This window comes from Lissotriton helveticus, chromosome 6 (genome assembly GCF_964261635.1).
Source record: "Lissotriton helveticus chromosome 6, aLisHel1.1, whole genome shotgun sequence".
In the NCBI taxonomy this organism is placed as follows: Eukaryota; Metazoa; Chordata; class Amphibia; order Caudata; family Salamandridae; genus Lissotriton; species Lissotriton helveticus.
The window spans coordinates 226,238,948-226,251,698 of NC_136067.1; the positions used below are offsets into that span (position 1 = coordinate 226,238,948).

The 12,751-nt window shown below is 42.8% G+C and overlaps 1 protein-coding gene across 1 annotated transcript in view; it reads left to right on the forward strand.

Annotated features, from left to right (window-relative positions):
• Window positions 1-11,872, forward strand: part of SLC25A27 (solute carrier family 25 member 27) — a 222,540-nt gene extending 210,668 nt beyond the window's left edge. Inside the window, exons 8-9 of the mRNA XM_078647653.1 lie at window positions 1,775-1,877; window positions 11,680-11,872. Of these exons, the coding sequence (XP_078503779.1) occupies window positions 1,775-1,877; window positions 11,680-11,751 (175 nt within the window). The 3' untranslated portion in view covers window positions 11,752-11,872. The remainder of the gene's footprint in view (window positions 1-1,774; window positions 1,878-11,679) is intronic.
• Window positions 11,873-12,751: the final 879 nt, after the last annotated feature.

Sequence of the window (12,751 nt, forward strand, 5' to 3'; positions counted from 1 at the left end):
CACATACTTGCATGTAATATCGATATTGGGTCTGAGACTGAGGAGGTCCCGGCGTGAATAGCTTACCATGGGGGCAGCCTGGTCCAGCAGGGGTTCTGGCCCTGGGCCCGGCCGTGCGCGGACGGGCGCAGACAGGCTTGCCTTAGGCGCTCCCGCTGCGCTCGTCCGCTGCGCTGGTATGGCCGACACATTTTGTATGGTAAAGGATGGGCGTGGCCTCAGATGGGCGTGGCTTCGCCTTCGAGCCGCGATGGAGGTTAGGGTGTTTCCCCTGTGTCAGCGCTCGAATCCGCTGTGTCGGGGGGGGTCAGGAGGGCTGCTCAATGCGCAAGGCAGGCGCTGCTGAGTTAAGGTGAGAACAACTTTAAAAGCAGTGCGAGTGAAAATGACAAGTTTTAAAAGTTCCCAAAGCAAAATACAATCCTCCGGCTTTCCGCCTCAGAGGTCAAATAAACAATAATACACGGCGCTTTCAATCAGCGTTTATATACTGTTTCAAGTGGGCGTGGCCTCGAGATGGGCGTGGCTTCGCCTTTGAGCCGCGATGGAGGTTAGGGTGTTTCCCCTGTGTCAGCGCTCGAATCCGCTGTGTCAGGGGGGGTCAGGAGGGCTGCTCAATGCGCAAGGCAGGCGCTGCTGAGTTAAGGTGAGAACAACTTTAAAAGCAGTGCGAGTGAAAATGACAAGTTTTAAAAGTTCCCAAAGCAAAATACAATCCTCCGGCTTTCCGCCTCAGAGGTCAAATAAACAATAATACACGGCGCTTGACCATTCATAAGGAGCGCGCCCACCCACAAAAAAGTCTCCTTCATCTTAGGGACTACTATGTGTATGTGTGCTTTTTTAAAACCCCAAAAATATTTTTGCCTTTAGCCAAAGATTTTTTTTCGATAGACGATGGCCTTGCTGCATTCCCAGCAATAAGGATTTGCACAAACCATGACGGTACAAAATTGGAATTGCCAAAGGCAGGTGGCAATGTCCTACCTATTGGCTTTGCAAATGCTTGTTCGAGTGTGTTGATGAGCATAGGAAGGGTGCAGATAAACTAAAAGATATGGAAAATTGGCAAGCAGATCGTTAGGTTGAATTGTATTCGCCATTAATCAAAATCACCATAAAGTGGTGTTGAAAGTTATTAGGAATAGGCAACAACATGTTACAGGGGTCACCATGCTGGAGACGGGCATTGATGAAATTAAGTTTGGTGCAAATTCCCATTTGTGCCTAAAATTGAATTTCAGATGATATTAGTCTATACGCTAATATCACACGTGCCGTTTGCCTATGCACACATTTCCCACTTTTAGGAAACATTGCCTTGAGCAACTGTTTTACCACCTTTTTTCTAATGTTTTCCTTCTGATGACCATATCCAACATTCCTGACAAAGGCACAGGTTTTCTGACACACCACAAATGTTTTGGAACATTTTAGTAGTACTCACAACACCTGAACCTACATTTGCTCAGTCAAATTTAAATACTGTAGTTATGCTCCCTCACTTTAAAAGTTGATCAGCGAACACTGATAGTGGAGCTATTGAATATGTTCACTTTTGACTTCCATCCTCCACAATTATATTCCTTGATTATTTGTATCATACCAGTATTGGGGCTACCATAATTCTAAATGCAGTTTCTCCTTGCTTATTTCATTGAATGAGTCTAGCCGCCACAAGCTACTTGTAGCATGTGTTTAGCCTTCTGATTACATTCATACCTTGCATGGTATTCATTGTGCGTGTTCACTTATTTTTACATGTCTTTCATAGGGGGCTTCTGTATAGATCTTCTACTGATTGCTTGATTCAGGCTGTTCGTGGAGAAGGATTTATGTCTCTCTATAAAGGTTTTATGCCAACTTGGATGAGAATGGTGAGTACCTACTTTTTACTATATTTTGTGATATAATTTTTTGACAGTTTAAAGAAGTAATCATGAACTTGTAAGAATAGTACTACAGCGAATAATTAATATTCAGTACGCATTATGGTCAACACATTGTCTTCTGTATTTGTTTATAGAATGCCAATTATGCTCAGGGCAACTTCTAAAGCTGATAATTGGTTCATAGGACTGGTTATTAGTGTGGAGGTGAAGGTGGATGTCAAACCGATCTAGGCTGTAGGTGTAACATCTGTTGAGCCTGTGTTGTAGAATTTTTGTCCTGTGTCTTAGCTGTGAGTTGCCCAAAGCCTTATGATGCATCATAGATCTTGTTCAAAGTTAGATAGGTGGATGCATGTCTCTTCAAGACTGGGGTGGTGGGGTCATGTTGGAGTCCCTGTCCTAGTTGCTAGGTAGAATAGACATGTGTAAAAAGGCAAGTGATTAGATTGTGCTCTTTGCAATGCTAACAAAGTGGTCCAGAAGAGGGGCATGGAGTTTGAATGTGGGAGATGGCCCCTTAAACATTTCATGCATTTAAACGTTTCTTAAAAAGTCCGAAAATAGTAATAAAACAACAAAGATTCAGTACTACAGGATTGAGAATGACCTCATTTTATCTATTATGGATGGACAGTTGCATCTTCATGGACTTACTATTTTGTGAGTATTTGAGACACGCACTTCCTACCACAACTATTCCCCCTGTGGGTAAGTAATTCCTTGCCGTTCATGAGGCATTCCAAGCTTAATATATCTGTTAAAAATATTTTAATCTAGAGGAGGCCATTGCTCCCATTTCTAATGCCTGATAGTGTCCGACAGCACATGCATGCCTCTGTTTCTTTTCATTGGGTCCTACCTCACACTTCTATAATGACAGTCTTGGGAAGCAAGTTAGCTGCAGCATCTTTTAATGTTCCAAAAGTCACTGTAAAGTCACTGAATCATTGCTACTCAGGAAGTACAATCTGTCCACACTTGGGAGGACTTCCTCTCTGCCCATCAACCTTTGTTGCCTTCGTGTTCTTCCAGCATAGTTGTTAACCACCAGCCCCTGAGCTCCCTGACGTTAGCCAGTTCACCACTCTTCACCTCTTCACTCAGGCCATGGTTCACCACATTTGAAGTGTTATGGGAGATTTTACACCCTGGTCTGTGCCCCCAAGTTAACATGCAAGCTCTCTCCTTTGTATTCCCCTCTCACAAGGGGACACTCTTGCATCTTAGCTAAGAGGGAAGGATGCAGTAACCAATCCAGCATTTGAAGAGCCTTCTTGAACACCTCATCAACCCACTTAGGCAAGGGTGTATATTGTTGAATAACTTTTTTCTAAAGGAGGTTTCTACTTCCTTGTTTGATAGCCATGGGGATAAATGTGGGTTTATTGTCCCCAACGTGAACTTTGGGTATGGGTCCTGAACCTCATGCTCAAGGAATCGTTCTTCCTAACTCACGTTATTCACCTCAGGCATGCTATCCACATCCTTGACAATTGGCAAACGACTGCCAGCATATAATAAAAGCAAAAAGCTGCACATGTTGCTTTAGCACTTAGTATCAGATTGAGCACTAACAGCAGCCGACTTTGCATCTGTCACATTTGGCTGTTACCAGCTCTAACTGTGCCAGCTTTGGTTTATGTTAACTCAGCTATGATGGATTTAGTTATTCAAACAGGCAAGCAAGCTGGCCATTCATACCAGAACCACTTTTCCCTATATTGTAGGGCAACCATTCAATTATACTTTTAAGACTATCATTCACTGGGATCCCCTTTAGAATTTCTTTCTTTCTTTACTTTACACATATTCACATCTTATGGTTAGTTTTCTTAACTATTGACAAATGATGCACTACATACTGTTGGTGATATGATCAGTCAACTAGAGGTACTTTTTCTTCAGGAACAATTCAAATACAAACATTTCTGGAAAAATCAAATTTTTAAGTTATACGTTTTCAGTGATCTAAAATTAGTTTTGACATTTTACTCATTTGATATTCAAAATCCCAATACTTTTCTGTATGAAATGTGAAAAGGACCATTTAACAACAATTTCACCTTAATATTTTACTGAGAAGATAATTCATCATTATTAGCAGTTTTTTTGCTGTCACTCATTTTACTTTTTTATAAATACCTAGATGTGATCTAATTTTTCTGCCCACATTCTGGAGTGACTAGCGCCTTCTTCTGTGAAGAAATCAGATATTTTGGGGTAGAAAGAACAACAAGAATTAAAGCAGAAGAGCATAGAATTGTCTCGGGGGTGGGGGTCGGGGGGGGTCTGATCAGCATCTATTGAAAGTTACAATGCAAATAAGTTCCCGGCGCCTTATCTGGGAGTGTGGAGTAGTAACATCGTCAGTGCTGTTGAGACATGTATAGAGAGGTAGGTAATTACAAAGGGCTGTCTGCCAAGGTCACTGCATCAGTGTCTGCCGATCTGGCACTTGGGTAGGATGTCAGCGGTGACCAAATATCTTGAGGTCGCGAGGATGCAGGTAACAATTCAGCATAATTGGATAACTGATCCTGGCAATAGATCGTGTCATCCAGCCACTCCTTAAACTTAGGTGCCCTCCCTCTGCCCCAGCGGCATGCCACCCGTCCCTTAGCCATCAATAATGCTAACGCTACATATTTACGATATGGGGGACGGAATAGGCAGAACATAGCCAAGTAATGCCATCAGCGGAGTAGTGTCCAGTTGTATCTCAGTCATCTGATGCAGAGCCTGAAAGACCTGCTCCCAATAGGCGCGAACCGTGGGACAGCTCCAAGCAAGGTGTAGCATATCAGCGTTGGTCGCATGGCACCTTTCGCAGGCATCCGAGTCCCGCAGCTGAAACCGGTGCATTTTGGCTGGTGTGTAATACAACCTGTGGAGGTATTTGTAATGTATAATGCGCTATCGGCTACTGGCCGACACTCGCTCAGTCTGAAGGCAACAAAACTCCCATTGGTCATCAGTAAGTTCATCACCTAATTCTTCACTCCATCGCAAAGGCTATGGACACTTGCTGCAGATAGCCCTTCTTTTGAGAATCTGTACCCCTGCCCGAGTTGGGAAATATGCTTAAGGCCAGTTCCCTCCTGAATTCGCCTGTACTTATACCAGATGCCAAGGTTGTACACTGGTTCTGTAGCAAAAACACAACCACTCTTTTGCCACAGACCTGGCCGGTTCGCCAACCGACCAGGTCTCCCATCATGCTCTGATACCAGGGGATGCAAGAAATGCAGCACAGCAAAAGCTACCAGGTTTTATATGAAGATATCATTGCTCTCACCCATCCCTGTGAAACACCGATTCTACCCAAATGCAACTGTGGGAAACTGTTTTTATCCTGCTATACAAACGCTTCACAGACTTATTGAGGCTTCTAGATGACTGACTTAATCTCCAGGCCCTCCTGGGGATAATGTGAAACCTTGCAATGTCTGTGCCCGGGCATTTTTTGGCCAGCCAAGAAATTATAATCTGCAAGTTCTCAAAAATTGTACTCCTGCACAGGGTTGTGAAATTGTTGCCACCGATGTGGGTGATGATGAGCCCCAGCAGCAGAAGCCCCTGCAAGTCAACTCCTCCACCAGTTGAGTTAGGTAATTTGGATGATGACCTCCCATCCCGGCCCAGTGGAAATGAAGACCTGCCTCTGCTGGGCGCCTGCGGAAATGACTGCTAAAATTTAGCTTGTGCCTGACGCACAAAGGGATTGGTGTCAGTACAACGCGGATTTTTACATCGCATTCCGTTACAACGGAATTTTTACAACGCGGGATCCATTACATCGGATGCCATTACAACGCATGGCATTACATAGCAGATGGTATTACAACGCATGGCATTACATCGTAAGTATAGGTAAGTATACCTTTTTTTAAAAATGTTATTAAGTTAATTTAATTAATTTAATTTAATTAATTTAAATAAAATACATTTTAAAAAAGCCATTAATTTAATTTAATAAAATAATATCTATTTAATAAATGTAATTTTAATAAATAATGGGAATAATTTAATTTAATTAAAATAATAAAATTAACTTAATGTACATATTTTTATAATTGATATTAAATTAAATTAATTGAAATAATGTATTTAATTTAATTAATTTAATTTAAAAATGTAATTAATGAAATAAAATTAATTTAATTTATTAAATATATTTTAATTAATTTAAAAATGGTAAATATAATTTAATTAACCCAAAACACAAACCCCTGTACCCCAAAACCCAAACTCTGCCCTAAAACCTAAAAACACCCGTGTAACCCAAACCCTGCCCTAAAACCTAAAAACACCCCTGTACCCCAAAACCCAAACCCTGCCCTAAAACCTAAAAACACCCCTGTACCCCAAAACCCAAACCGTGCCCTAAAACCTAAAAACACCCCTGTACCCCAAAACCCAAACCCTGCCCTAAAACCTAAAAACACCCCTGTACCCCAAAACCCAAACCCTGCCCTAAAACCTAAAAACACCCCTGTACCCCAAAACCCAAACCCTGCCCTAAAACCTAAAAACACCCCTGTACCCCAAAACTCAAACCCTGCCCTAAAACCTAAAAACACCCCTGTACCCCAAAACCCTAACCCTGCCCTAAAACCTAAAAACACCCCTGTACCCCAAAACTCAAACCCTGCCCTAAAACTTAAAAACACCCCTGTACCCCAAAAACCAAACCCTGCCCTAAAACCTAAAAATACCCAAACACCCCAAAACATATACCTCAGTACCCCAAAACATATACTCCTATACTCATACTTATTTAAAAAATTACTTAAATTAATAAATTTAATTTATAATATTTAAAAACATAAATAAATATTTTTATTTATTTTTATTTATAATTAATAATAATTAAATCAATTATATAATATTAAATAAAATTAAAAAAAATTATATACTTACCAATACTTACGATGTAATGGTATGCGTTGTAATACCATCTGCTATGTAATGCCATGCGTTGTAATGGCATCCGATGTAATGGATCCTGCGTTGTAATAGCTGCGTTGTAACAGCATTACGACGTAAAAGTTGCGTTGTAAGTGATACACACCGCACAAAGTAATGACCAATCATCCACAAACTGGCGGGAGTAATGTCCCCTAATGCAGAACTGACAGGAGAAAAAAAAGACACTACTTTAGGTGTCGGGAGTCGTCCCTTCCTGCATCACGTTGAGTCACACGTTGAGCTTTATTTTGATTTGATTTCCACATACCAAATCTCCTAACCACCTCTGGGTTGTGCCCTGCTCTCACCACACATGTAGCTGCCCCTATTCTAAAGGAATACAAGCTAAAATTGGCATGGATCTGAGCTGCCTGAAGGGGCCTGCGCATGACTTGGGTGAATTGGAATTGTCAGCAGGACACCAATGGTTTGAACGAGCAAGGAGGTAGCTGCCCCCCAAGGACATATCTGGAGGTAGCCATGCAACACTGTCACCAGATATCCTGCTTGCCCCCCTAATTTTCTCAATATGCTTTACTCGTCCCTTCCCAATTGGTCAGTCTTAGAGCACAGTGTTTTTACCACCAGATCTCCTCCCACCCAAATGTTTATATCGCCAATTACAAGACTGTTTTTCTTAGAAGCATAACGGACACTAAGCTCTGTGAGCTGTTTCTCAGCTTTGTGTCTCTGTTTCTTCCTTTTATCCTAAACATAACAAATGTGTTAACGCTGATTTTTTTTATATATGTGCTAATGCTGTCTTTTATAGCAATGGTTTTAAGTAACTGTGCTAAATTAATAAAACTTCAAACTCCTCCCACTCAGAATATGTCACAGCCAGATCCCCAAAAGAAGTAATTGATGGACGGAATGCTGAACAACGCAAACATTCACCCCTAGTCACAAGGATCTGGGTTAAATCCATCATTTGCTCACTACACCACCCCAGTTTGGACCCAGCCATATGCAAATCAGTCTTGACCCTGTTACTTGTGGGAACAATCCAGCCCAAACTGCCAAGCCAGGTCGGCCCTGGACCAGAAACAAGCATCCTGGGACCGGTTTCAGGGCATCACCCTTCATCAGCCAAGCTAGCTTGAATTAAGTGGTGTAGTGAGCTCGGGACCCACGTCTAGGCATACCCTTCCCACTTGGGGTGAAATTTGCAAAAAAACAATTGATGGGCGGAATGCTGGACAATGCTAACATTCACCCCCAGTCACCAGGATATGAGGTCAATCCATCATTATTTTGCTCACTACACCACCCTAGTTTGGACCCAGCCATATGCATATCAGTCTTGACCATGTTCCTTGTGGAAACAGTCCAGCCCGAACTGCCAAGCCAGGTCCTCCCTGGCTCGGAAACAAGCATCCTGGGACCGGTTTCAGGGCATCACCCTTCATTAGCCTGGCTAGCTTGAATCCAGTGGTGTAGTGAGCACAGGACCCATGTCTGGGCATACCCTTACAGATCCCCAATGGGAGTCTGGTTCGATCCTCGCCACAGACTTTGATATCGTGAAGGCCCTGTAAAAGGCGACGGAGAAGGCAGCGGTGAACAGTGCGCCTTGAATGAAGAAATGCAAACCATGTGCAGGACGTCTATGATCCTCCCCAGCTTGTCCATATCCATGGCACACTGTTGGTCAGTACTTGAACCCTCCTGTCTGTTTGATCCCAAAACATGCCTGGGGTTGTGTCTTTCTTCAGCCTAAATGTCTTATCATACCCTTTCCAGCAAAACCCACCAGAGTCTTTGTACGTGCCTGCAATCTTGTTCATATAGTAAGACGTTTGCGGGCCACAAACGGGGTATTTCTCAAGGAGTACTGACTGATAGATGGTAAAACCCATAATCCTTTTCATTAGTGTCTCCTCTCCTTTTGGTTTCTTCAAGTTGTGCACAGTCTTTAGCAGCCTTGCTTTCCTCCTCTTGAGTTCTAACTACAGTGAGCTCAAACATATCTGCGTCCGCATCCTTCTTTATTTTTCCCTCAGCTCCTCCAATAGATGCAATCCTAGCCAGTTCCTGGGGGACATTACCGGACCATGCCCACTAGCTCGAACAGTCTCCTCACCTTTGTTCCCAGCCACGGATGTCATGGTAGTCTTGGTAGGGCCTGCCCCGGGAGTGGCGCAAGGGAGTGATGCTGCTGCCCCAGAGCACCTACTCGTAGCTGAATGTCGGCTACTTTTGCAGCATTAGCAGTCACCTCGAGCTGCTTGGGCCACTGTGCCGCCACCAGGTTACTGGAAGCGGCTAAAGCTTTCTCACCTTGCTTACTACCTAGGCTATTTACTAATTCATCCTCTGTGTTCCTAGATGCCTCCATCTGCTGCCTGGCATCTTTGGCCCTGTCTACCTCCCCATTGATGACCACCACCTGTCCCTGACCAGGCGTGACCACTGTCAATGGGGCATTTGCTGCACCCGCTTTCATAGTTCCTTTCCACTCATCACTTACAGACGAGGGGAAATGTTGCCTTTGAGGGGGGGTCCCTTCCTCTTAGAGTGCTCTACATTAACCACACCATTATCAGACTCGGCCTCATCTCTAGGACAGGTCCGCCTCCTTCTGCACCAACAAGGACAGTGCTGGTTGCACCGAAACCAACACTTGGTCCATAGCGTCTATCCACCCCATGATCTTTGCCATATCATACTTTCGCTTTACCTGCTTTGTTGGTATGGCAACTAGAAAATGATCCTACACTCAAACTTACTGTAGGAAAATGGCTAATACCCTACAGCAAAGCCATAATCCCCACTGTGCTGCCTAATAACATAAGATGCCCTGAACACAACTGGAGTAACTAAAAAAACATGGTCAGTTAAGCGGTATTCAGTCACAAGGGAAAAACCGAGCAAAACACAGCGAAAGGCCCTGAAAATGGATGGCCAATGATTAATACTGCATCAGCGCCACTTACTGCCCAAACATTTTAAAGCGATTTGCCCAGAATTACAGGATGTAGGGCCTAAGCTGGTTAATCAGCCGAAACCAGTGATGTTGGTAAGTTATATGCTAATACAGACAAACTAAAGACGAGCAGAAACCTCATCTTACAAAAAGATGCAAGTTGAGCCGCTCACCTAGCTCAGTGTGACCAGTAAACCATAGCGTCCTAGTGCCCTCCAAGCTCAGTCCTATCCAGACAACACTGATAATGTCCAAAGCGAGCACCTAACTCCCACAAAAGCTCTCCAATTAACACAAGAGCAGAGAAAACCCATCTTCCGCCCCACTTCACCTCCGCCCCGAGATGACTCTTGCAAAAACTCCTGTGGAGACTCCGGTGAGAACAGCCAGCAGCCCGCTTGGGTCCTTTGAAAATCAGCCCTAATAGAAGGCTCCCCGTGGTCTGTCACCACTGCCACCAATGATCCAGGGAAGAAGAAGCCCTCTGTATCAAAACGGTAGCAGTCTCTGCGGATAAACAATGGCAGCGGAGGCGAGCTCCAACTGGAAAACTACAGCTCCAAAGAAAATGGTGGGTCGGGTGTTGTTGGGAGAGTTTGTCGGCGTACGTGCGCCATAAAGCAAAGTGGTCAACAGGTAAGGTTGCCCCCTATTTAGTTTAGTACACCTCCGACCATCCAGGCTACCTAGTCAGCCCGTGGGCAGCCAATAGCGTTCACGGGCGTAGACCAGCAAAAATTCGAAAGATGTGGCCACTGTTGGCTGCCAGTCCTGACCAATCAAATCAGGCCCGCACCTGTTCCGTGGGGGAGGAGGGTTGCCAGCTTGTGGCTTGGGCCCTTGTTTACCAGTGGTCTTTAATATTGGAAATCTCAGTTTGCAATGAGGTAGGGATAACAAGAATATGGAGATAGTATAATGGTGGTGTTCCTAGATACTGAATGCGCACTCCTGTTCCTTTCAAATAGGGTTAATGAGAAGTAAGTGCTTTGGTACAGATAGTTTAAAGGAGTCATTTTGTTTTAATCTTTTGTTTCTGTTTGTCACTGACAATTACTAGAGCAATAATGCTTTAGATTTACTGTGTGATGATGTAACATACTAATTGCATGCCTACCTTAGTTATCTCATTCTTATTGTTTGAGTGCTTAAGGGGAGCTATGCATGATAGCACATTTCTGTGTACCCTCCACTTCTCCGTTGATGATGAGTAACACTCGTTTTAAGAACTTAATGAACACAACATTTGTAAAACTGTAAGATTTGTTTTACCACTTACTGAACACCCATTTAATGTTAGTCGCCATTTAAATAACAATTTTATAATACAGCCTTCTCTTATACAATATTCGTATTCTTTATTATGATCTTCTGGAATTGTATTTATTTTACATTCTAATTTGTGCTCAATTAGTATATATTATTATTCTTTAAAAGCAGACGAATATCACTACTTTATATCTTTAAATCTTATAGTGTGTATAACCTTCATGGCATAGAGAAGTTTTTAGAATATACATACATCTTTATTAATAACTGTCACTTGTTAATCTTTAAAGCACGTAAATTGTCACTATTTCTGAAATGTATTCAGTTTTCACGATACGAAGTCTGTATTGAGTTTCAATGTTTTGAATAAATAATTGACCACGTTTGCCATACACTGAATTGTTTTATACTCGATTGTTGTATGGATGCCCAATTCTATTTTCCGTAAAAAGTATTGATTGACAAACCTTGTAAAATGTTCATTTTTTGTTTACATTCCCATAAATTGAGTCACCAATAGAGTTTGTTTATTTAAATCCACTGTTACGTATTTTACTTTTTTAAAGACAAAAACTGTAATAACAGATTCAAATGTAATTGTTTTTATTCTGGTTGATTTTGCAGGCGCCTTGGTCGTTGGTATTCTGGCTTACTTATGAACAAATTAGAAGGATCATCGGAGTTAATTCATTTTGAGAGTTTCCCAATTTTCTGTGTCTCTACAAAACAAAATAATTATGTATGAATTTGCCTTTCAATAATAATTGTATGCTGGTGACATTGCAGTCGCTATTAAAAAAAATATTTTTATATTTTAGTGCTGTGGTTGTCATTCTTTTGCTTTCTTCTTATAACCAGTATTGTTTCAAACACTTCTAACCTGTTTCCAGGCGCAGATTCACCTACTGACCGTTTTGCCCAAGATGCCTTCTGCTGAGTTTGTGATTTGAAAACTGAAATCTTTGAAGCAATATCACCTCTCCCATCTGCCTTTTTGTGGAACGCAGAAAGCAAGGCAGCATTATTTGACAATGTTGCTCCTTTTTAAGTCTCAGCCTACGATGGCTGCGGTTGCGCAGTCTCTCTGGCGAGATTTAATGAGATAGAGAGAAGTTCACTAGCGAGGTTAAGCCCCGCCCCTCTTCTCCATTGGCTGGCCTCCTAAACGGTGGCCAGCCATTGGAGAAGAGGTCCTAGTGACGTTCTTCTTTCTCTTTAAGCCCTATCCTTTTCAGATTGTGTTCCTTGCCTTAATGCTGAAGTAAAAGGTTTCTTATCTTCTTTATGGGTCCAGATGGCCCCATAAAGAAGATAAGGAACCTTTTACCCCATCAGGAAGTTGAGGCGCCCAGTCTGAAAAGGACGGGGCTTAAAGAAAACTCGAGTATGCCAGCCGCGGCCACAGATGCGACGCTAGGAAAAGGCAAAGCCTACCCCCACCCCCCAGCTGTGGCCGCCGGTGCCTGCGATGCTGCCTCCTTTCTGAAACCTCTTCTTGTATGTATTTAATCCTGTGGTGATTGTGTTTTTTTGCAAACCCCGTTACACGTCCTTGTAGTGTGCTGTGCGAATTTCACTTGAAATGAGAGAGGCCCTGCTCTTTTGCGGATAACTTGTCCGTGTCGAATTGTCATGCGTGTTGGATATAGCCATGCCGTGTTCTCGCCTACCTAGTTCCCATCCTCACTGATCAGCC